This window comes from Hemiscyllium ocellatum, chromosome 6 (genome assembly GCF_020745735.1).
Source record: "Hemiscyllium ocellatum isolate sHemOce1 chromosome 6, sHemOce1.pat.X.cur, whole genome shotgun sequence".
Lineage (NCBI taxonomy): Eukaryota > Metazoa > Chordata > Chondrichthyes > Orectolobiformes > Hemiscylliidae > Hemiscyllium > Hemiscyllium ocellatum.
Genome location: NC_083406.1, coordinates 51705527 through 51730448, shown reverse-complemented (window position 1 = coordinate 51730448; position 24922 = coordinate 51705527). Strand labels below are relative to the sequence as shown.

The 24922-nt window shown below is 40.2% G+C and overlaps 1 protein-coding gene across 5 annotated transcripts in view; it reads right to left on the bottom strand.

Annotated features, from left to right (window-relative positions):
• The window catches only part of fam76b (family with sequence similarity 76 member B), a 216236-nt gene that overhangs the window by 160557 nt on the left and 30757 nt on the right, over positions 1 to 24922 (bottom strand). For 4 of the 5 annotated variants that reach the window (XM_060826568.1, XM_060826564.1, XM_060826566.1 and 1 more), the window contains 5 exons: positions 20680 to 20843; positions 14832 to 14879; positions 8389 to 8472; positions 1915 to 2050; positions 1427 to 1528 (listed from right to left, as the gene is read on the bottom strand). In XM_060826568.1, coding sequence (XP_060682551.1) covers positions 1427 to 1528; positions 1915 to 2050; positions 8389 to 8472; positions 14832 to 14879; positions 20680 to 20843 — 534 coding nt within the window. The remainder of the gene's footprint in view (positions 1 to 1426; positions 1529 to 1914; positions 2051 to 8388; positions 8473 to 14831; positions 14880 to 20679; positions 20844 to 24922) is intronic. The other variant, XM_060826567.1, reaches the window with a different exon arrangement.

The following is a 24922-nucleotide window of genomic DNA, read 5'->3' as shown; positions in this document are numbered from 1 at the left end:
TGTCTTCAAGGGCCCAATTTTAATCCTAACCATTTTTTGCCTTACACATACTTGAAAAAGCTTTTACTATCCTCCTTTATATTATTGGCCAGTTTACCTTTGTACCTTATTTTTCCTCTGCGTATTTCCTTCTTAGTAATCCTCTGTTGTTCTTTAAAAGCTTCCCAGTCCTCTGTTTTCCCACTTATCTTTGCTACGTTATACTTTTTCTCTTTTAACTTTGTGTTTCTTAACTTCACTCATCATTGAGGCAGTTAAGAGGTTTACAATGACAGTACTTGGAATAGATGGATTGTTTAAATGAGGAAAGGTAGGACATGTCCAGGCTGCAGCTGCTGCAGTCTAGTTAATCAAGATGCAACTCAATAACAATATAAGATCTGGAGGATCCTGATAGGTTGGAGAGAATTAGTTACCTGAAGACTCAAGAGGCTACAGACTGGTCGAGAAAGAGGCCAACAAAAGCATTATGCCACAGGTACTAGAACCCTGAAATAAAAACAAAACTAAAAAGGAAATGAACAGTTTTTGCTTCATCCATAGATAGAGAAACACAGTTACATTTCAGGTCTGTGATCTTGCACCAGAATTCAAGTTCTCTCCAAAGGTGCTACCAGGTATATTGTGTACTTCCAGCACTTTTTGCTTTTAATTTAAGGAAGGAGGCAATGAAAGGTAGAAACAGGACTGAGGCCTAATGTGTTAAAAGGAGGCAAACAGTTGGATCTTGTTCTCCTGTACCCCGTTTTTCTACAGAATGAGGTAATGCAGAAAACTCCATGACCTCAACCCTTCAAATTCTTTTTGATCACAGAGCAGCCTCTCTGGAGACCTTCAGTAAATTAAAAGGTGCTCCTGTGCTCACAAATTACTCTTTGAAAACAACCACCTGTGGCATCACAACACTGGAACACACCATGGAAGTGACCCAAGGCCCAGGCATTCTATCACTTCCATTTTACAAGGGATACCTCTTGAGATATGACTTGGGGAGTCACTCTTACAGGCTAATGCATAACATTATAAGCATTAACAAAGGTAAGTCTTAAGTGAAAATAGTGATGTAAACATGTAAATGAAAATGACTGTGTGGCTTAAGGGAGAGTGGCTTGCTTGTCACTCATTTCAATTAATGGCCAGAATCCATTATTTCAAGCGGAGATATAGTAGAGCTTTGCAGTGATTCTGATCACCTTCCAACAAGAAAGTTGAGAAGTACATAGTTTCATTGCAAATTTAAATTTGAACATCTCTGGATCAGGAAACTAGCATGTTGCATTTATACCAGGCAACGCAAATCATGCCAAATAAATACTGGGATTATCAGAGTTTAAAAACTGAGATATTATTTAACTAAATTCTCTCAAGTCATGTTAAAAATCAGGGAACAGAAGAAAATTAAAAGTACTGAAATAAAGAAAAATACCTGTAGCTGTTCCACCACATCTTTGTGTGCTTTTTCCATGTTGTTCATTTTTGCTCTAAGATTAGATTCCTGGTATTGAAAATCGGCCTTCAACTCAGTCAGCTTTGAAAGGGGAAAGAAAGAGTATTTCAAAAGCAAAACCCCAGTTTATCCCACCAAATGTTATATTGTTTAAACTTTGTTTTTCCAATTTCTTTCCCCGAAAAAAATCAACTGGTGCATTTGTACAAAGAATACCTTTTGTCCAGTCAACATTATAAAATTGAGAGATCATAGAGCAATACGTTTCATGTCATACCATATACATAAACTTTCCAGCTGGAAGCACAAGACAGCAATCTGAATGTGATTGAAGCTTTTCTTACTCTTCCCTTACTCACAAACACAAGAGCCAAAAAGCACCCCAATGCTGTCCTTTCAAGAATTCATTAGTTCAGCATATACCATTGCAAATATAAATGCATTATACCTGTTAGCATTTAATCTACCTTTTTATCTCTTTCCAAGATAGTCTGCTCTTTCTGCTGCAGAAGCCTTTTCAAAGACATCACTTCTTCCTTTAATTGGTTGATTATTACAAAGTTGTCTGTCCCTCCAGAATCCATTGACTGGGTTAATGAGCTGCTAGTAAGAAAGAAAACATTGCTTAATATAAAATTAAATCACAACTTCCTAAAACCATAATGTTACTTTAAGATGTCAGGTTGCCTTCATTTGGAAGCATGTTCTATGAGACAAGAAGCTGTGCGCTGAAGCTGCACCCTCGCATTTCAGCTTGTAATTGAGTTCAAGACTTTAATATAGCAGGAAGGGTCTGTTAAAGATGCAATTTTCAATCTAAACATTAAGCAGAACCCTTCTTGGTTTGTATCAAAAGACATTCATTAATTTATAATAATATCCAAATACATAGAAATCAGATTACCAAGCTCCCTCGACTAGCATGAGGCAGTTATTGATCATTTTTATTTGTTTGTGTTTATCAAAATGCTATATTAATCATTTTAAAAAAGTAATGACTTCTTTTTTTAAAAAGTAATTCACTATACATGAAAGTGGAGTTCAGTAGAAACCCATATAGCAGGAAAGAGTTCAAGGGGATTTAACTTGATCAGGGAAACTTAAGATCAGGGTTAAAGTTTTCTCACGGCTACTTGCAATAGTTGGTGTCACAGAACTGGAACTAATGTGAGGAATCTGCGGACTGCAAGAACAACCACGACAAGCAGACCAAACACAGCCAGAAACCGTAACCACCTTACCAAACATCAATGAATTTTAGAAATGACAGCCAGACTACTAAGACCCCCTCGGAATCCTAGTAGCACACAAACTCACCAACACTCTCAAACACAAACTAAAACTTAAAAGACCCACTACAACCCATGGACAAAACCAACGCTGTCTTCAAACTTCCATGCAAGGACTGCCATAAACACTACATAGGACAAACAGGAAGAAAGTTAGCCACCAGGATACACGAACACCAGCTAGCCACAAAAAGACACGACCCTCTCTCCCTCGTAGCCCTACACACAGAGGAAAAAAAACACCATTTCGACTGGGACAACACATCTATCCTGGGACAGGCTAAGCAAAGGCATGCCAGAGAATTCCTAGAGGCCTGGCACTCCAACCACAACGCCAAAAACAAACACAGATACCAGCTATCAACCCCTCAGAAAACAAACAGAAAATGACATCACCACAAACCCGAGGAACCCCATCCAGGACAAACAAAGAGGAAGCAGGAGACAACAGCTTTGCTTCACTTGGAGGTCGCCACTGATGTTACCTAGCCAGGTAATGAAACGACTGGATATCAAACTTACAGCTCAGCGAGCAAACCTACACCCTAAACCTCAACCTGAGCTACAAACCTTCACAAACCTTGCATGTTAAATAAGTACTTTGGATTGATATTCATCCAGGAGAAAAATATGGAGATAGTGAGAATTGTGTGTAGCATGTTATTATGTTAGGAATTTCGAATTCAGGAAAGAAGTGGAATCAGGAAAGAAGTGGTGTTGGATCTCTTGAAGAGCATTAAGGTCCCCACGCCCCTATGGTATTGACTCCAGATTATCAAGAGAGGCAAGTGAGGAGATTGGTCAGGTCTTGACCAACATCTTTGTAGCCTTGCTAGCCACTGGAGTGGTCCAGAAGTACTGACGAGTAGCTAATCCGCTGTTCAAGGAGGGAAATAGAGATAATCCAAGAAGCTAAAAAAACCAATGAGGCTCACATTGATAGTTGGGAAGCTACTGGAAAGAATTCTTGGGGAATTAATCACAATCTCCATTCCAAAAGGCATCCTTCCACCACTACCCTGTCTCTCATAACTATCCATCTTGCCAGCTCATCCTAATACCATGACTTTATCTTTTTGTGCCAATCTGAACCGAGACAACTTGTCAAAAGGCTTTACTCAAATCCATATCGACAACATAGAATCCCTACAGTGTGGAAACAAGACCAAACCGACTGTCCGAAGAATAACCCATCTAGACCCCTACTCTGACTTGACATGTACCCCTGAATAATGCACATAACCCATACACCACTGCACACCATAGGCAATTTAGCACGGCCAACTCACCTAGTCTACACATCTTTGGACTGTGGGAGAAAACTGGAGCACCCAGAGGAAATCCACACAGTCATGGGGAGAATGTGCCAACTCGACACAGATAGTTGCCCGAGGCTATAATCGAACCCAGGTCCTTGACAGCAGTCCTAACCACCGAGCTCAAACATCAACTGCTTTTCCCTCATTCATCTTCATCACCTCCTCAAAAAACACGATCAAGTTAGTGAGGGATGAGCTTCCCCTGCACAAAGCCATGTTGTCTCTCGCTAATAGGTCCATTTGCTCATAAAATGTGCATTGACCTTGTCCCAAAGAATCTTTTCCAATAAATTCCCTACTTCCAATGTGAGGATCACAGGCCTGTAAATTCCAGAATTATCCCTGCTACCCTATCAATTCCTTCACTTTGGCGAATACCAACTCAATTATTAGTTTAGGATCCCAGTTATCTCTTCTGACTCCATGCACTGATTCCCTCCTTTGACTGTGCATGGTTGTGCACGTGCAGTTGGGCACATATGTGTATACACATATGTACAAAAGCCTTGGGATTCTCCCTAATCCTGTTTGCTAATGATTTTTCATGACGCCTTTTAGCCCTTCTATTTTCTTGTTTCAGTTCTTTCCTACTTTCCTTATAAACTTCAATGGGGCTCGTCAGTTCCCACTCTCCTCAATATTACACATGCTTTCTTTTTCTTTTTGACCAAGAACATAACTTTCCACATCTATCCTTCATTTTCAAAAGAACGAGCCACTCCTGAACACTTCACTGCCATTTAAAATACTCCTATATGTCCAATGTAGATTTACCCTTAAACAGCCGCCTCCAACCAAAATTCTCCAGTTCCCGTTGTAGTTTGTCTTCCTCCAATTTAATACCTTCAGCCAAGGACTGTCGTTATCCTGATCTAGGAGTATCTTAGAATTCACAGTATTATGGTCATTTCCCTCGAAATGCTCCCCACCACTGACACCTCACTCTACTTGGCCTGGCTCATTTCCTAAAACCAAGTCCGTGGTTGGGGTGTATATGCAGTGTGTCAAGAAACCCTCCTGAATGGTCCTTACAAATTCTGGCTCATCCAACCACCAGCATGACATGACCCCCCATTAACAGAGGGGAATTTTTTTCAAAAAAACCCACGACAGCCCTGCTGTTTTTTCATCATTCCAAAGTCTATCTACATATTCTCTCTGCTATCTCCCACTGGCTGTTGGGAGGCCTGCAATATACCCTCAGCATTGTGATTTCACCTTTACCATTCCAAAAGTCTATCCATATTGCCTCACTGTACGAGTCCTTTGATGTATCCTCCCTCAGTACAGCAGTGAGATACTCTTTTGCCCGTAATGCAACTTCCCCACCACGTTTACATCCCCTTCTAATCAGACCTAAAACATCCAAATCCTGGGACATTCAGCCAAGTCCCCATAATTGCAATAAGATCATGGTTCCAAGTTAGGCGAGGAGACTAGGACCTGTGGACACAGCCTTAGAATTAGAGGAGGTAAATTCAGAACAGAAATGCAGAGACATTTCTTCAGCCAGAGAGTGGTGGGCATGTGGAATTCATTGCCGCAGAGTACAGTGGAGGCCGGGACGCTAAATGTTTTCAAGGCAGAGATTGATAAATTCTTGATGGTCACAAGGAATTAAGGGCTACGGGGAGAATGCAGGTAAGTGGAGTTGAAATGCCCATCAGCCATGATTGAATGGCAGAGTGGACTCGATGGGCCGAATGGCCTTACTTCCACTCCTATGTTTTATGCTTTTATTATACTTGTCACATTGAAATTCATGCATTTCAGATCACTTCCTCTGTTCTTTTCAGCAGCTTTCCCCTGCCCATTTTTGTGCTTAGTCATGTTTGCCTTGATTTCTACCTCTTCTTCAATTTCAGCATCTACTTCCCTCCTCCTCGGTTCCCATGTCCGCCACACTACTTTAAACCCTCCTAATCACTCTACCAAGTAGCCATGCCAGTAGTTCACTCCTAGTCCTGTCCAAGTATAACCCATCCAATTTGTACAGGTCCAGCCTCCCCCATAACCTGCCCCACGAATCTGAACACCCCACCCCGGCCAACTTTTCAGCCACGTGTTCATCTTATATATCTTTGTTTCTACTCTTGACTAGCTCATGGCACTGGTAGTAAGCCTGAGACAACTACCTTTGGGGCCCAACATTTCAACTTTCATCCTAGTTCTTTACATTCTGTTTTTAGGACCTTATACCTTTTTAAAGAAACTACATTGTTTGAATCAACATGTACCAAGACCACTACCAGTTTGCCCTCCCCCTCCAGAATGTCCTGCATCTGTTCAGAGACTTCAAGGACCATAGCACCAGGGAAGAAACACACCATCCTGGACTCTCATTTGCAACCATAGAAACTTCTGTGTCCCCCTTACGATTGCATTTTTATGCTATTTCTACTTCTCTTTGCAACAAAGCCAATCATGAATTTGAATGCTGGCCATTCCCCTCACTAGTATCCAAAATGGTATATCTGTTTTGCATGGGAATAGCCACAGGCGATTCCTGCACTACCTGCTTAGCCCTCCTGCTCATCCATTCACTTCACGTCTGTGGTGTGACCACTTTGCTGTATATGCAATCGAAGAAATATAGTACCTTGTGAATGTGCCACACAGTGTCCCCAGACACTATTACAACTCAAACTCGGGCTTCCAGGTGCTGTACCTGGAGACCTTTCTTGCACACATGCAGGTCCTGGGCACTGGAAATGCCCACGCCAAGCAAGAGGAGCAGACTACAATTTGGATCTCACTTGCCAGGTCTTACCACTTTGACTTCATTGATCCTCACAACAAGTACTCTTAATACTAAATTGTAGCTGCTGGCCTTCTCTGCTCAGATAACAATTTTGAGAGTAACCTATTAGCCAGGCTCTACAAAGCAGAAATTTTAATGGGTATACCACCAACATGCTCATTATAAAGAGTCGAGTTACATGAAATGTGGTATTTTCAGGCAGATCGCACATGGATTATCGTCCAAAAATTTACATATGCTGCCCAACCAATTTGTATACAATTTTTAATCATAATCTAAATGTCATAAACTTTGATAAATTTTGAGCAATAATATTTTACAACTCAGCAATACAAGAGTCATTGATTTACAAGATATAATCACTTTTAATATTGTTTTGTAAGATAATCATAGGTGCTTCCATTACCTCCCATAGTCTAAAGACATACAGGTTGGGTGTACTGGCAATGCTAAATTGCCCTCAAGTGTCCAGGGTTGTGCAGGCTAGGTGGATCAGACATGGTAACTGTGGAGTTATGGGGAAGTGTGGTGTGGTGCCAGCAGGATGCTCTTTGGAGGATTGGTGCAGATTCAATGAATCAGATTGCCTCTTTCTGCACTACAGGACCATGGATAGTCCTGGAATTAGCATAATTATTTGGCAGATGTACAACAGGAGAATGTAATTTTCAATTTCATAACTTTAATTGCATTAGAATATCAAACTACAGCAGGTACTGATTTTGTAAAGTTTTTAGAACAAAAATCTCTGAAACCTCTTCTGGTCTAAAAGCATTGAACCGCTTTAGTGGAATACAATTCAGTTGCTGTCAAGCATGCGACCCAAGGCTCAACATTTATGCATGGCTATCACCACCTAGTCATCACCTGCTGACTTCAGAAGCACCTCAATTAAATCAGTTAACAAATGAAACTAGGATAAGGAATAGGCAATTTAGCCCTTTAAGCCTGCTTCGTCATTTAAAATGGTCTTGGTCGATTCCCTATTGCAATACCATACTCCAACTTTCTCTCCTTATGCCTTGATGCTTTTAAAATGTATCTATTTATTGAATATAGTCAGTGACTCACTCTGTAGCTTCTTGATAGAGAATTCCACAAGTTCACTAACCTTTGAGTGACGAAATGTTTTCCTATGCTGACTCATTAGCTGAGCCCATATTCTGAGACTGAATCTTAGCTTTAGACTCCCCCAACCAGGAAAATCATTCCTATACTTATTCTGTCCAGCCCTTTTAAAGTTTGCAAGTTTCGGTCAGATCCCGTCTGATCCTTCTAAATTCCAGTGAATACAGGTGAAATAGAACCCAACTTTCCTCATAGAACAGCCTAGCCATTCTCAGTATAGGATAGTGAACTGCCACTGTACTCCCTCAGAGGAGTATTTCCTTCAGTATGGAAACCAAAATCGCACAAAATATTCCAGAGAATCACATCAGTCAGCAAAGCTAAGCTCGGTGCCTTTGAGATTTGCTACCTTAATACCTGACTGAATATGTTGTACATCATATGAAATATACAAACTCTTCCAATCTCAAATAATATTATATAAGTCTAATTCCCAGTGCTTACCTGTCTCCATTGGAGGGCTTTGTTTCAAGTTTTGGCTTTTTCTTTGGAGCTTCATTTTGAATACTAGATGACGACGACTTATGGCTATAAACAAAAAGATATGTTTAAATTATAAACAAATTCTATTTGTTGACGGTAAAATAGAAGTAGTAAAAGGCAATAAAAACACTTCTGAAGCATCAAGCTAAAAATCTGAATTCAGTGAACTGAATTCAATATAAACCTATAAAACGTAATGAAATACATTAAAACATTGGATATAGGGGCAGGAACAATACTAAGCAAGGAATCTCACTGCTTGGAAGAGCAGATTCAAATATCCTACTTTATATCCCATTCACAGTTTAGCTATAAATCGAGATTAGTCATTAAGCTCAAAGTAAACAACTTAGATGTTAATCACAGCAAATATCTCACCTCTTGATGCCTATTTAAAGCCAATTGTGAATCAAGGGGATCAAAATTCAAAAGGTTTAAACAGGGATTCAAATCCTAGGTCAATGTGTTCTGGGTAAATCAAATTAATTTAGAGCCAGAATCATGGAGTATAGAAACAGATCTTTCGGTCAAACCAGTCCATGCCGACTATAATCCCAAACTAAACTAGTTCCACCTGCCTGCGCCTTCGCCCCTATCCCAAACATTTTTTTATTCACATACTTATAAATCAAAACTGAATAAAATCTTATACGGAAATGTTACGACCAAGAAATCTAGAAGCAAATCTAGAAATAAGCCATCTCTGAAGCAGCTGCAAGATCCAGGCTACTCAGTCTACCACTTCAGAATTTATCAGATTGAGCCTGATATCCATTTTCAAGGTTTTATTTTAAGATTACCTATCCTCAAACATCATGTTCAAACTCCATTTTTTTTCAGGGGTGAGGGAAGTGGGAAGAGAAGAGAGAAACAGTATTTCCCTCTACCACATTTGTAATACCTACCCTCTTCCTATGAATCCTACATATCAAATTAAGATCAAGATGCACAGGATACAGAGAAACTGGATACTTGGGACACTAGCATCACAGCTACTAAAGTGGCATATTATCATCTGTAACAAACAACAAATTGCAAACAGGAAAAGACACTGTCAAACTCATCTTTTTTGTACATAAACATTTGAGGCTGTACGTATTTTCCCATTAACACCACTCAAGTTAGGATTTAGATTTCAACATTGTCTACTTCTGTTTTGATAAATAAGGAGTGAAGATGAAAGTATTTGTCAGCCACTGATAAATCCATTTTTCCTCCCAGTCTAATTACATTGTATCCAAGTATGAAAAGATAATTTGTTGGCCTCCACATCTTTCCAGAGTTAATTACCTTTATTACATCTAGCCTCTTCTACATATTTATTCTACTCCAGCTTGTGGTGAGCATGGTTGAGTGGGTGGTTATATGCCACAGGAACAGAATCAAAATTGATTGAATACATCATCACACTTCCAAAATGCATTATTATTTTGCAACCAACACTAATCTACATTAATTCATCATTTTGTAGATTGCCTATGACAGTGGTCAGTATAACAAAAAAATTGTTCACAATACCGTACAAACTATGTAGATTCCCTAGGAGCAGGCAGCATACAGCCTGACACCTGCGTAATGTCCTTCAACAAGTGGTAGCAGTCTAAAACCCAACCTGCCAATGAAAAATTTACAAACCTACACAGCATCACTGCCCAAAGAAATTTCAACCCCCTCCCTGTGATGGGCGCTAGTAAAATAACATTATAGTGTTAAGGAATATTTGTATTTTCAGGTTTAGATTCTATGAATATGGTGATAGATATCTAAATTGTACTGTACAAAATAGCTACGAAGACAGACTGATAGGGCAAGATTGGTTTTTCTTTGAAACAGAGGAGATGGAGAGATAATTCAACAGAAATGTATAAAATGATAATTATAGCCGAAATAGAATTAATAAGGGTGACCTATAATTATCAGAGAGGATCAAAGATTTAAATCATTGCAATTAGTCTTGCAAGTATCATGAGCAGATACAGACACCAAAAACAGGAAAGTGGTGCACATTTGGGTAGCTCTGTCAACCAGCACAAACATTATGGACTAACTAGCTTATAATCAGCGTTGTAAACATTTAGATCTTTTTGTTAAAGATGACATCTTTTAATAGATATTGGATAATAATTTGATAAAGTAGTTAGAAAAGCAGAAATTTTCTTCATTACCTGACTTATTGAAATAGAAGAGGAAGGAAGATGTGCTGCAGTTAAATAAAACATTAGTTAGGCCACTACTCAAGAACCAAAGTGCACTCATGGTCACCTTCAGAAAAATATATAATTGCACTACAAAAAGGAGATTGCCAATGCTGCTACCAGAACTGCAAAGTTGTTGTGAATAAAAGTGATCGGATAGGCTGGAGTTTCTCTTGAGACAGAGAAGACTGAAGAGAGATTTGATGGAAATGCTCATGAATACAAGGTGCCTGGATAGAATAGGTATAAAAAAATTTTTTTTTTAATACAAGCGAAAGGATCAGCGATTAGGGGCCATAGAGTTTTAAAGTGACGGGCAAGAGGATCAGAAGGAGAATGAGGAAATGTTTCTGTACCCAGAAAGGCAGGCCCCTGGAACCTAATGCCCAAAATAAGTAGTAGGGACAGAAATCTTCAATTTATTGAACACAAAAGGTGTCTGGAAAATAGGCTGACTTGTTTGCTTTCCATAAAGATAACAGCTTCCTTCCACATTTAATAAATATTTTAAATATCTGAAAAGGAACAGTGAGCAGAGATAGGGAGAGGGATGGCCACAGCAGAGTGTGAAATTGCTCCTTTGAAGCAGCACAGACAAGATGGGTGAAATGAACTACTTCTGGATTGTGATAATTCTACAATGATATTTTAAGGTGTTGGCGTATTTTAAAATGTTGGGAATAAAGCAATGGTAGTGAAAAAGAATACAGAAAGATGCTAGAAATTTTAAAATGAACAAAAACAAAATGAATGCTTTACTGAAGGCTGTCATACGTTGCAAGTGCCCACTTACATATGAGCTAAAGTATCACGAAAGAGTTACAATACCAATTTGTAATGGTGTATCTTAACCAAATCAAAAAGGTAAGAAATTGGAGCATATGGGTATATTTTATAATAATGCACGCTTGGTACCGGAGGACATAAATCAAAATAGCAGCATTTACAAATCTGATTTTTTTATCCTTCTATTTCAATAGGTGAAACAGGAAACAAACTTCCAAATGAGCGTGCGTGTATTAAACCACACTCATTGCCAAGTGAAACATCAGTACATAAATTTTCCCAGGCTACTGAAGATCAACTCCTGGACTTATTAACAGTGCATGACGTTTGCGTATACTATTGGCAATGAGAAGAGTTGAAAAATGCAAAAATGGAAGTAGGTAGAAGTATTGCTGGTATTGACCAGGAAAGAGAGATTTCTCGCACAAGATTGGAAGATGATGACTTTGATACAAAGGGGATAATAAAAGGTTCAGGGATTGCATCTAGCAATTAGACAGTCTGGTGGTGAGCAAAGAACAAAGATCAGTGATGTGAGGTGAGAAAAACGAGACAGCTAGAATGAATTCCAGGAACTGAAGAAATGGTGCGACAATGGAAACAAAATTTCCAGAGTTAGGCAAGACGTCTTGAAAAAAATGATACCTTGGAAAGGTTAAATGTGATGGCAGAAGTAAAAATTTATTAATTGTGGTATAAATTGGGTAATTAATTAAAAGCTTGCGATACTAAAAATCACTTTGGCATTTCCTTTAAGATAATTTTAACTCTTCAAATCTTCCTCAATTGTAAATTTTAGAAATGAAGAAGTCAATAATTTTTTGAAACCCAAGACGTCTGGCAAGTCTATCACCTTAATTCTGAAGCTTTTAAAGAAATACTTCATTGCATAGGTGAGTGGTGGACTGCTTGATAAAGAACACTGTTGACTACTCAGAAGTAAAACAGTGCCACCATTGCAGAAAGCGTATATCCTCACAAGAGGGAAATTAAAGTCCTCATAAGTTAGCAAATGCTTAAAACAATCTGTAATCTGCCAAATCTGCCTCTCCCCCACCAACATTACGCCCTGCCCCACTCCAGTTTGAATACCTACCCTATACAAGTATCAGTTGCCCTTGTTATTGTGCTTCATGCTTTGGGAATATGAAGAACTTCCAGCCTATGGGTACTATGCTGACCGGAACCTACTCTTCTTGTTCTTACTGTCATGGCTGCGCCCAAGCCGTCTCTAACCAGCAGCTCTAAAGCATAAAACATTGAAACAAGGACCAGCTCAGAAATCAACAAATGTACAGATTTCTTCCTTGATAGTCTGTATACAGCAATTCTGTACATAATATTTAGTCTTTATGTACTGTTGTTCTTCACATTTTATTACTTAAATCAAATGTTTTTGGTGCGGTTGTGTAATTTGGTGGAGTTAATTCTGTTACTCACCCTTTGAGCTTATACAGCTTCACAGAAATAGCTGTAAAAACAAACACAAATGCTCAAAGCTGAGGCAGTTGTTAAGGATGACAGAAATTAGCCCTACATTGGAGGAAGCCTGAACTGCCACTAAATCACACAGGTGAAATACAGTGTCTATTTGTAAAAGAAAATTAATAAAGTAATTTAGAACAAGTACTTCCATAATGAAGACCAAAATCTATGCAGAATTAAAAGTTGTTGGCTACCTGTACATATACAAACTAAAGAGTTTCGCAAGAATTCAAAGTAATTTTTCCTAAGTCTGTTAGAAAACAAACTTCTTCAAAAAAGCATGCTTTTGTTTGGCTGTCAAGCAGTAACACAAAATAAGCCTACTGAACTGAGCAAGAGAATTAAATTTTTGCTCAATTACACTCAAAAGAAATACATCATACAAATGATTCTACATGAGGATGGATTCCAGAAAATTTAAGATAAAGCTGAAGGAGTTTTAATAAGTTGGCAGCATCTCTTTTGTTGGAAAATCAGCATTAAGTATAAAATGGAATTGTAAACTGACTAATTGCCATTTTTAGTACAGGTAAAAATCAATGCAATCCTATTTTAAATGATCAATGACTTTTTAAGAAACTTTATGATTTAAAATAACAGAACATTAAATAAATGACCTCAGTACTCCATAGAATTTGAAGTTGAATAATTTAACCACCATTGCTAACTTTATCAACTTGGCTACAGCTCAACAAAAATCATTTTTAAACACATTCTGAGCTGCATAAATTGCCCAACATTGCCTGTATCTGCAGTTCCTCAATTCATCTTTTCTGAAACTTCATACATATTTCATTACCACTTGAATTCACAAATCCAGTGCTCTTGGCTAGCATCCTATCCTCCATTACACATAAAATGAAGCACATATCCAAATCTGCAAAGTTCACATTCAAAGTAACACCAAAACTGGTTCACACACTATTATCGTACTTGCTGACCCAAATTGACAATGCCTCAATTTAACAATTCTCATGCTTGTTTGTAAATCCCTCCATAGCCTCATCTGAACTTCAATCTGCTCCAGGCCTACAAAAGTCTGCAATTGTGCAGGCAAATCTTTAGTTGCTCCATATTGTCAGTTGTGCCTAGAGTTGTCTAGGTGCTCCGCTCTGGAATTCTCTGACAAAAAAGTTTTATGACTCTTCGCTTTCTTTTAAACCTCTCTTTGACTAGGCTTCTTGTGTGTTTGTGCATCATACATTATCAAACAATGTTCCATCAAGTCCACTGGAACTTTTTATCATTTTCAAAGTACTGCATATCATGTTTTGCTTTTACATGGTATAGTCATCATAATGAAGATCATAAGTAATGATAGATCAGAGTGTTATCTCCTGGAGCACTGTTCTAATAACACATCTTGATTACAGTATCAGAAAAGCAACCATTAATTTCAGAATGTATCCTTCAACTTTCATGCAACCAAGCCTGCAACTGAAAATTAGTGCTAAATTAAGAACAAATATGAGATGATAGAATACGCAGTCAAGATTCTTAATGGAGTAGAAAGAAAAGACAATGGCATTCTAACTAACCAGTCTGCACATGGTGCAACAAGTCAAAAGATGGAAACAATATTTAATATACAAGGTTATCTGGTCTCCCAAATTGTTCAGGTACTTTTATGAGGTAGATGATTATCAAATTCAACACAATTAGGAAGGAGCAATACATTGTGAATCAAATAATTGTTACAGGAATGGAAAAAATAGTCAATAAGGTTTTTTTGTACTTTAGTGAAATACAGCATTCTTCCAGTCTAGATTCCATAAGTATATAGATGGATTTTCAACATGAGAAAACATGACACAAAAGATAGTACAATAAATATTTCCAGATTAACAAGGTGGTCAGGGAGAAAATAGTAAAATTTAAAATAAATCTTACAAATACACGACGGTAAAAAAGTTTCTTAACATAACAGCTAAATATTACCTCATTTTCCAAACTCCATGCTGTTGCTCTGGACTTAGGCTGCCAATTCTGAAATATAGAGTCAGGTGTTCTTTGTTAACTTTTCCAACAAGGTTATTCATTTAAAACAGAAGTACAAATTCAGTTCAGCAATTTAACATACAGCGATATTTGGTATGAGATTGTTAAGCAGATCAAATTTCCATGCAAGTTGTGTGGGATGCATCTGTGGGTGAAACAGAACATTGGCTTACCTCACATTTATGCAATTAGCCACACTGCAAATTTGGGAGGCAGAGCAATTTGAATTCTACACCACTGATACCAGAAGCTCACTTTATTAGCCAAAGAAGGGCAGAGATCATGAATCAAAGAGGAAAATAAAAGCTGCCCATCTCAGGGAGGTCAGCTAAGGTTGTTGATTAGAGATGCTAAAATAGTTAAACAACTGGATGGCTTCACTACATACCAATCCCCTTAATTAAAATCGCTCCATTCAAAATATGGAGCTTTAAACTTGTAATCTCTCTCCCCACTCAGGACCCTAGCAATATCAGATACCACAGACAGAGGGGCATCATTTTTGAAGTTGGAACTATACAAATAAGAAAACATCCACTTAGATGAAAACTAAGTTTTGACAGGCAGAAACAAGAGATGAAGGGCTTTTGCCCGAAACATCGATTTTACTGCTCCTCGGATGCTGCCTGAACGGTTATGCTTTTCCAGCACCACTAATCCAGAAACTGGTTTCTAGCATCTGCGGTCATTGTTTTTACCTGGCAGAAACAAAGCTTAAATGGAGTTTCACCAATTGTGGAGATCTTCCAATTTGCTGGAAAATTTTTTTTTAGGGTGACTGTGGTGCATTCGGGATGGACAACCAACATGAGCCTTTTAAGGGGCACCCACAAGAAAGAAAGATACATGTCAACAAGAAATATTTAACAAGGAATATGGGAGAGAAACTTATGGATAATCATTTTTAGCAAAATTCCACAAAATCATAAGTAATAGGAAAAGAAGTAGGCCGCTCAGCCAGACAGCCTGCTCCATCATTCAATAGGGTCATGCCTGATCCGACATTCATGTCCATTTTTCTGCCCTCTCCAGATAGCTCTCTATTTGCCAACTGAACAAGAATTCATCTTAGCTTTAAATACACACAGGGATTCTGCCCATACAGCTCTGTGACAACAAGTTCCAAAGACTCTCACAACCTTCGAAACAGAAATTCTTCCTCATCCCCATATCAAATTGGGGTCCCTTTATTCTGAAAATATATCCTCTGGTCTTACACTCTTCTGGGAGGTGAAACATCCTCTCAGCATTTACCCTGTCAATCCCTCTAAGAATCCTTCACCTCTCATTCTTCGAAACTCTTAGAAGTATCGTCCCAAGTTCAGCTTTTATTCAGGAGATAAACTTTCCAAACTGGGGATCAGCTAGGTGAACATTGGAGGCAATCGAGACAATGAAACAATATCTTTTCTTCAATAAAGGAAGCTAAAACTGTTCATAGTACTCTTGCACAGTTGCAGTAAGATCTATCTTCTCCTTTTCTCTAACACCCTTGGAGAAATAAAGGCCAACATCCCGTTAGCCTTTCTGATTACATGTCGCACTGTGTGCTAGCTTTCTAATGTTTTGTACACAAGCACCAATTCCCTTTTTGTTGCAGCTTTCTGCAGGTTTTTTTTCTCCATTTAAATAATATTGCTCTTATGTTCTCCTTTTTAAAATGAAAAACATTGCATTTTCCCACATTATATTCCATTTACCAACTTTTTTCACATTTAAGCTATCAATTTCTCTCTGTAAACTAGTTGCGCATCTCTCACAATCTACCTGCTTTTGGCATTGCTCACAAGTTTGGCTACAGTATATTTCTTCCTTCATCCAAGTTATGAATACATGTTGAAACAGTTGATGTCTCAGCACTGACCACTGTGGAACTCTACTGGTCACATCACCATTGCCCTCACTTGCTGTTTCCTCCCCATTCGCCAGTTCTCGATTCATACCAATTACTATCTATCTACAACACCATGGGCTCTAAGATACCCTGCCAAACTTTCTTTATTATAGAGTCAGAGATCCTCAACACAAAAAAAGGCCTTTGGCCCACTGCATCCATACAGATCAAGAATAACAATCTAACCACTTTAATCCTGATTTCTAGCACTTGACCCTTGTCCTTGTATGCCTTGACATTGCAAACACAGATCCAAATAGTTAATTGCTGAGGTTTTCTGCTTCTATCACTCTTCTTGCCAGCAAGTTCCATTTTCCCAGCATCTTTGATATCTTCTACCCCATACTTTAAATGTATGCACTCAGTCATTGATTCTTTCAAAGGGGGAAAAGACTGTTCCTGTCTTCACAACATACACCACTCATCATTTATACAACTCAATCACATCTTCCCTCTACTGCCCTAAAAGAAACCAATCCTAATCTGTTCAATCGGCCTTCATAGCAGAAACTCTATAGTTCAAGCAACATCCTGGTAAATCTCTTCTCCCTCTCCAGTACAATCATATTCCTTCCAAATCTGCACAAAACACGACGGCCTATCTATATTTTATATAGTTCCAGCATAACATGTCTGCTCTGTGCCTTAATAACAAAGCCAAGTATCTTCTATGTCTCCTTCACCACTTCATCTTGAAACATAGAGGTCACTCTGATTCTCAGTGCCTCCCAGGATCTTACTGTTAACTATTGTTAAATTTGAAAGGGATCAGACAATTTACAAGAATGTTTCTAGGATTAAAGGTTTTGAGCTGTAAGGAAAAGCTGTATAGGCTAGGTTTCTTCCCCGCCCCCCACCCCACCCTTAGGTTTAAGGTGAAAAGGGAAAGATTTAAAAAGGTACCCAAGGAACAACTTTCTATACAGAGTGGTACACGTATGGAACGCACAGCCAGAGGAAGTGGTAGAAGCTCATACAATTAGATCATTTGAAAGGATGGGTTCATCAACAGATGAACAGATTTACATTCTAATCTAAATCACCCCTCAATCATCACCCTCCATGTACTCCCACTCAGCTAATTGGACCCAATTTGCCAAATTTCCTTAATGGCCCATTGGTTTAGAGTGATATGGGCCAAATGCTAGCAAATGGGACTAGATTAATTTAGGCTATCTGGTCGTCACGGATGAATTGACCAAAAGGCCTGTTTCCGTGCTGAACGTGCTACAGCTATGTATTCCCTTGTCTTGTTTGTCCTGTCCAAGTGCATCAGCTTATTTATTTGGATTGAAGTTCAATTATCACTGATCAGTCTGAAGAAGGGTCCCTGGGCCTGAAACATGAATTCTGCTTTCTCTCACAGATGCTGCCATACCTGCTGAGCTTTACAGCAATTTCTGTTTATGTGTCTCATTTCAAGGGTCCATAATTTCTTTTATTTTTACATTCTAATCCAAATCACCCCTCAATCATCACCCTCCATGTACTCCCACTCAGCTAATTGGACCCAATTTGCCAAATTTCCTTAATGGCCCATTGGCCATTAGTCTCTCATTTAGGTCTTCATCAAAAGCCTTCGTGAAATTCAAGTAGACTACAATCAAAGACGTTGCCCTCATCTAAACACCTGGTCACTTCTGAAAATTTCAAAAGTCGTTCACCAATGACAAATGTTCTTCAGGGAAAGAAATCCTCTATCCTTACCTAGTATGGACAACATTTGACTCCAGACCGACAGCAAGGCAGGGCTTTACTTTATTGGTCAGAGTATTGAGTACAGGAGTTGGGAGGTCATGTTGTAGCTGTACAAGACATTGGTTAGACCACTGTTGGAATATTGCCTGCAATTATGGTCTCCTTCCTGTTGGAAAGGTGAAGTGAAACTTGAAAGGGTTCAGAAACAATTTACAAGGATGTTGCCAGGATTGGAGGATTTGAGCTACAGGGAGAGGCTGAACAGGCTGGGCTGCTTTCCCCGGAGCGTCGGAGGCTCAGGGGTGACCTTATAGAGGTTTACAAAATAATGAGGGGCATGGATAGGGTAAATAGGCAAAGTCTTTTCCCTGGGGTTGGGGAGTCCAGAACTAGAGGGCATAGGTTTAGGGTGAGAGGGGAAAGATATAAAGAGACCTAAGGGGCAACGTTTTCACACAGAGGGTGGTATGTATATGGCATGAGTTGTCAGAGAAAATGGTGGAGGTTGGGAAATTGCAACATTTAAGAAGCATTTGGATGGGTATATGAATAGGAAGCGTTTGGAGGGGTATGGGCCAGATGCTGGCAGGTGGGACTAGATTGGGTTGGGATATCTGGTCGGCATGGACGGGTTGGACCGAAGGGTTTGTTTCCATGCTGTACATCTCTACAACTCTCAACTACCCTTTGAAACAGACAATCAAGCCGCGCTGTTGTATCAATCACTACCAAGTTACAACAAAGAAATGAACTGAACAGACTATGTGGCAACAAAGATGACAATGGCAGAACAGTACGGTCAACCCTGCAAAGTCCTCCTCACTAACATCTGGGGGGCTAGTGCCAAAATTAGAAGAGTTGTCTCTCAGTCATCAAGCTATAGACATAGTAATACTCTCAAAATCATAACTTACACAATGTGTCAGACAGAATTCATTTTTCTTGGCAACGTCCTGGCCAGCAGCAAAGATAGGACAGTTGTCCTGAATTCAGACTCCAAGTCGTCTCATGGCTTCAGGTTAAATAGGAGCATGGAAACCACCCAGTGATTACACATACGCTCTTCCCTTGCAGATAAAGCATGTTGAACAACAGTTGGAAGCAACACACAGGGTGCCAAAGGTGAAAAAGGTATTCTTTGTGGAGTATTACAAATATCCACCAAGCTGGGTGGGACCTAAAGCACTTTGTTCCCTGGGTTTACAAGATGCAGTGCAGAAATTCACCAAAGCTCCAAGAGCACTTTCTCAACAGCTGACCATTTCCATCTAGAAGGGTGATAGGGACCTAAATACATGAGAAGACCACAACTTGCAAGTTCCTCTCCAAGCAATTTACCATCCTAACTTGAAAATACATCATTCCTTCAGTGACCTAGGTCAAAATTCTGGGTCAACCTACAGCACACAGACTGCAGTGGTTCAAGAAGGTGGTTCACCACCACCTTCTGAAGGGCAACTAGGCACGGACAATTAATGGTGTCTGACCAGCAATGCCACATCTGACGAGTGATTAAAAAGAACCTTGTTCAAACATGTCTTCTCTTCAACAAAACCAAGTTGACTGTTCTTGATTAAATCACTGCCTCTCCAAAGGCAGATTATCTCTGTCCCTCAAGTGCTTCCAGTAGTTTCTGTACCACTGAGGTGGGAAACCTACCAGTGTGAAGTTTCCAGGTTTATTCCTTGCTCCCTTCTTGAATTACAGTACCACACTGGCTATCCTCCATCACCTCTACTATGGCCAGGGTAGTTCAAAATTCTTTCAAGCACCCTTGCTAATTTCTCCTTTGTTTCACTCAACAATTCTGGATATCTTTCACCTGGCCCTGGAGATTTATCTACTTTTAAGCCTGCCAAACCACCTGGAACCTCCTGTCTGTCTATGTTAATTGCTTCAAGTGCATCACAAAATTGCAACATTAAAAATCTTTTTAATTGGCATTGAACTTGGTGGGGAAATGGGATCCAACAAGGAAAGATGACCAAATTGAGAAGATATTATGCAAGAATTCCATTATAAAACATTATCAAAGTATCAAGACTTGGCTGAAATTTATAATTTCAAAGCATGCTCAAAAGGTGCAAAAGGAACAATAAAAACTAGGAACCTAAGTGACAAAAAAAAAGTCCTTGACATGAATGTAAGATACCTACACACCATTTGTTTTTAAAAAGAAATGAATAACAAACTCACTTGTGACGACTAGTACTATGGTGATGTTTAGAGAGATCTTTTTCTGGCAATGAAGTTGAAGACGAGGAGGAGTGAGAGCCCAAGTTCTTTCTCTGTTCTTTTGTTTTCTGCAGAACGCGTTTATATGAAAGTGTACAGAGCCAACAAAGTAGTTTTCCATCAACCTACAAATAAAATCAAAGCTTGGCAAAACGGGCTGACAGAATTGTTTTGATGATATGCATTAATCTGCTTTAGAAAATATAATCTCTGATATATCTTAGCTGCCAATAAATTCAAACTTCACTGACACAAGAATACTTGCTGCAGAATTTGCAAAAAGCAGTTTTGGCAAGTGAAATTTTGATGTAGCTTTTGCACCCTCACACAGATTTTGGTTCTTCAATTTGAACGTGCAGGAACTCCCAAGTTACTTCACCTGTGCAGTTCTTGTACCAAAATGAAGTGTGATTAATTTTTCTAGAAAGCAAAATGGACAAAATTCTCAGCAACGAATGAGCCTACAGGTTATTCACTGATTTTAAACTTCTACCTTTGTTTATTGATGCAAAAAAATGAGGCCAATGGTAATCCACCTCTTAATACACTGTCCTAAAAATACCTTAAGTGGCAGATTCTAAAAAAGGTAGGAAAAAAACAACCTTGCAGTATTAAAAACCCTGTCATACACAGTTACTTTCAAATCAACTGTCACAATCAGTTGCAATACCTCCCAATTCATTTGGCAAAGCTTTCAAACTTCAAGGCGAACTCAAATGTGACAAGTAGGGATGTGAATGGTTAAATTGAAATATGCATTACTTACACACACACAAGGAAACTGAAGATAATTGAAGGGACCTAACAAGTTTATAAACCAATATATGGCATCAAAACTCTGGTGATTAAGTTGCAGTGTGTAACTTCCTCCCAGATAAGTGTAACTACAGATTTTTCATTTGTTTCCATTGTATGAATTTAGGAACAGGAATAGGCCATCAGCTCCTTCAGCCTTTTCAACGTTGAACAAGGTCATGGCTGATCTGTGGCGTAATGCCATAGACCTGCCTATAGCCTATATCACTTAACACCTTTGCGTCTAACCAAGTTTTATGAATCTTGGATTTAAAATTAACAACTGACTGATCACCAACCGCTAATTATGGAAGAAAGTTCCAAACATCTTCTATACTTTGCTTCTGCAAGTACGTCTTAACATCTCTCCTAAATGGTTTGACCCTAATTTTTAAAGGTTAATATTCTTATGTCTTGCAGTTGAAAAAAATCTCCAACCACATGTCCTTGTCTCCACCCTTACGGGGGGGAGAGGGAGGGGGAGGGGGAGGGGGAGAGAGGGGGAAAGGGGAGAGGAGAGGAGGAAGGGGAAGGGGGGGGGAGGAGGGGAGGGGAGGGGGGGGGGGGAGGAGGGGGGAGGGAAGTGAAGGGGGGGGGGGGGGGGAAGAGGGGCATCCGCCGCCCATCCAACACTGCCCCCCCACTGCCCCATCAGAACCCATCCAACACCGCCCACCAGCCCACTACCCAAACCCTTCCAACACCACCCCCAAACCTGTCCAACACTGCCCGCCGCTGGCCCCACAAACCCATCCAACACCATCCTCAAACCCATCTGACACTGCACCCTGCCCACTGCTCAAACCCGTCCAACACCACTCCAACCTTCCCTCAAACCCATCCAACACTGATCCTCGCCTGCCCAAAACCTGTTCCACCACCACCCCCCAAACCTTACCTACTCTGCCCCCTGCCCACCCGCCCCAAATTCATCCAACACTGCCCATGAAACACTGCCCCTCTGCACCCTCCCCGCTGCCCTCTCTCATGTGGCTGCAGAGCTAGTGTCGCAGGGAGAACTTCATCTGTGTGGATCATTTGGATACCTTCTGGGGAAAGTGGGATCTGCACAACCAAGACAGGTTGCACTTGAACTACAGGGGTACAATATCCTGGGCAGGAAGTTTGCTAGAGCTCTTCGGGTGGGTTTAAACTAGTTTGGCAGAGGGAAGGGAAGCAAATCAGAGGATGGAGACACCAACAAGACTGCTGCTGTTGGTATTGCCTTTTGGGGGGTGCGGGGGGGAGGAGTCTCCAAATAGTGTGCACACGCGCGCGCGCACACACCTTTTTACTGCCACTTTTTGACAGAGACTACCTTTGCCCTGTACAGGACAATGTTGATGAGATTATCTAGGCGGGGTGGTGGTGGTGGTGTTTAGGGTACACTACCGTGCAGAACTCCAGGGGAAAAAAAAAGTGTGGGAAGAGACAGAAACAGATATTAGGAAGTTAATCATTTCGAGACAGGACTACTCTCGGCAGCATTGGGTTCACTTTTAATCACTAAACAAAATAAGAGATGAGTGTTGGAAACACATTTTTGATGTAAATGTTTCTGTTGGGACCTCGAGATTTCCTTTAGCTAATTGATATTCGGATAATTGAAGTTCTTCTGTCTAGGAAGTTAGGTTGGAAGCTAAAAGACGGTATGAGCAGAGTAGTAATCTCAGAATTGCTACCTTTGCCATGGGCTAGTGAGGCTAGGAATAGGGACTGCATGCAGCTGAACATGTGGCTGCAGAGCTGGTATCTGAGGGAGGGCTTCATATGTGTGGATCATTGGGATACCTTCTGGGGAAAGTGGGATCTGCACAACAAAGACAGGTTGCACTTAACTGCAGGGGTACAATATCCTGGGCAGGAAGTTTGCCAGAACTCCTCGGGTGGGTTTAAACTAGTTTGGCAGGGGGATGGGAAGCAAATCAGAGGATGGGGTAGCTGGTGAACAGGCAGATACAACATGGAGTGTACATGAGGAAGGATGCGCAGTTGCTAGGATAAAGGTGCAGTCAGTGTGATGGGTTGAAGTTTGTCTATTTCAACACAATAAGCGTCAGGAATAAGGGTCATGAACTGAAGAGGATGGATCAGTACTTGGAGCTACGATGTTGTGACCACTGGATATCACAGGCACAGTAGTAGTTGTTGGATGTTCTGGAGTTTAGATGTTTCAAAAGGAATGGGGTGGGAGGTAAAAGAGGTGGGGGAGTGACACTGCTAAATAGTCTCAGAGCTGCACAAAGGGAGGTCATCAAGGAGGGTTTGGGTGTGGGTGGAAGTCAGAAACAGGAAAGGAGCAGTCACTTTCTTGGGACCCTCCCAATAGCAATTGAGACACGGAAGAGCATATGGGGAGGCAGATTTTGGAAAGTTGCAGAAATACCAAGGGTTGTCATGGCTTCAACTTCCCTAATATTGAGTTTGGATGGAGCAGATTTTCAGGTGTGTCCAGGAAGGATTCTTGACTCAATATGTAGGTAGGCCAACTAGCAGGGGCCATATTCGATTTGATGCTTGGCAACGAACTAGTCCAGGTGTTAGATCTCTTAGTGAGACAGCATTTTGGTGATAGTAATCACAACTCCCTGACCTTTACTATAGTCACGCAGAAAAACAAGGACAGATGGTATGGGGTATGGGCAAGTATTGAATTACAATGGCAGGAACTGTTGCACATAAATTGGGAACAGATACTCTTCATAAACGCACGACAGAAATGTGGAGGCTGCTTAAGTAGCACTTGTTGCGAGTGCTGGATAGATCTGTCCCAATGAGACAAGGAGGGATAGGCGGGTAAAGAAACCTTGAATGACAAGAGATATGGAACATCTGGTCAAGAGGAAGAAAGTTATGCAAGGTTGAAGTAGTAAGGATCAGACAGGGCGCAACAGCTACAAGGTAGCCAGGAAAGAACTGAAGAATGGACTTAGGACAGCTAGAAAGGGTCACGCAAAAGCCTTGGGGGGGGAGGGGGGGGGGTAATTAAGGAAAATCCCAAGGTGTTCCACACTTACGTGGAGGAACAAGAGGATGGCCAGAGTAAGGATACAGCAGATCAGGAATAGTGGAAGGAATTTGTATACGGAGTCAGAGAAGGTTCTTAATGAATACTTTGCTTCAGTCTTCACTAGTGAGGGGGACCTTAATGTTTGTGAGGACTGCATGGAAATAGCTATTATGATGGGACATCGTTTTAAGGTGTTTGGTGGAAGGTTTAGGAGAGACGTCAGAAGTCAGTTCTTTACACAGAGAGTGGTGGGTGCACGGAATGCACCACCAGCAGTGGTAGTAGGGTCAGATACATTAGGGACATGTAAGGGTCTCTTGGATAGGCACATGGATGATAGTAAAATTAAGGTTATGTGGTTGACCTTAATGTAGGATAAAAGGTCAACATAATATCGAG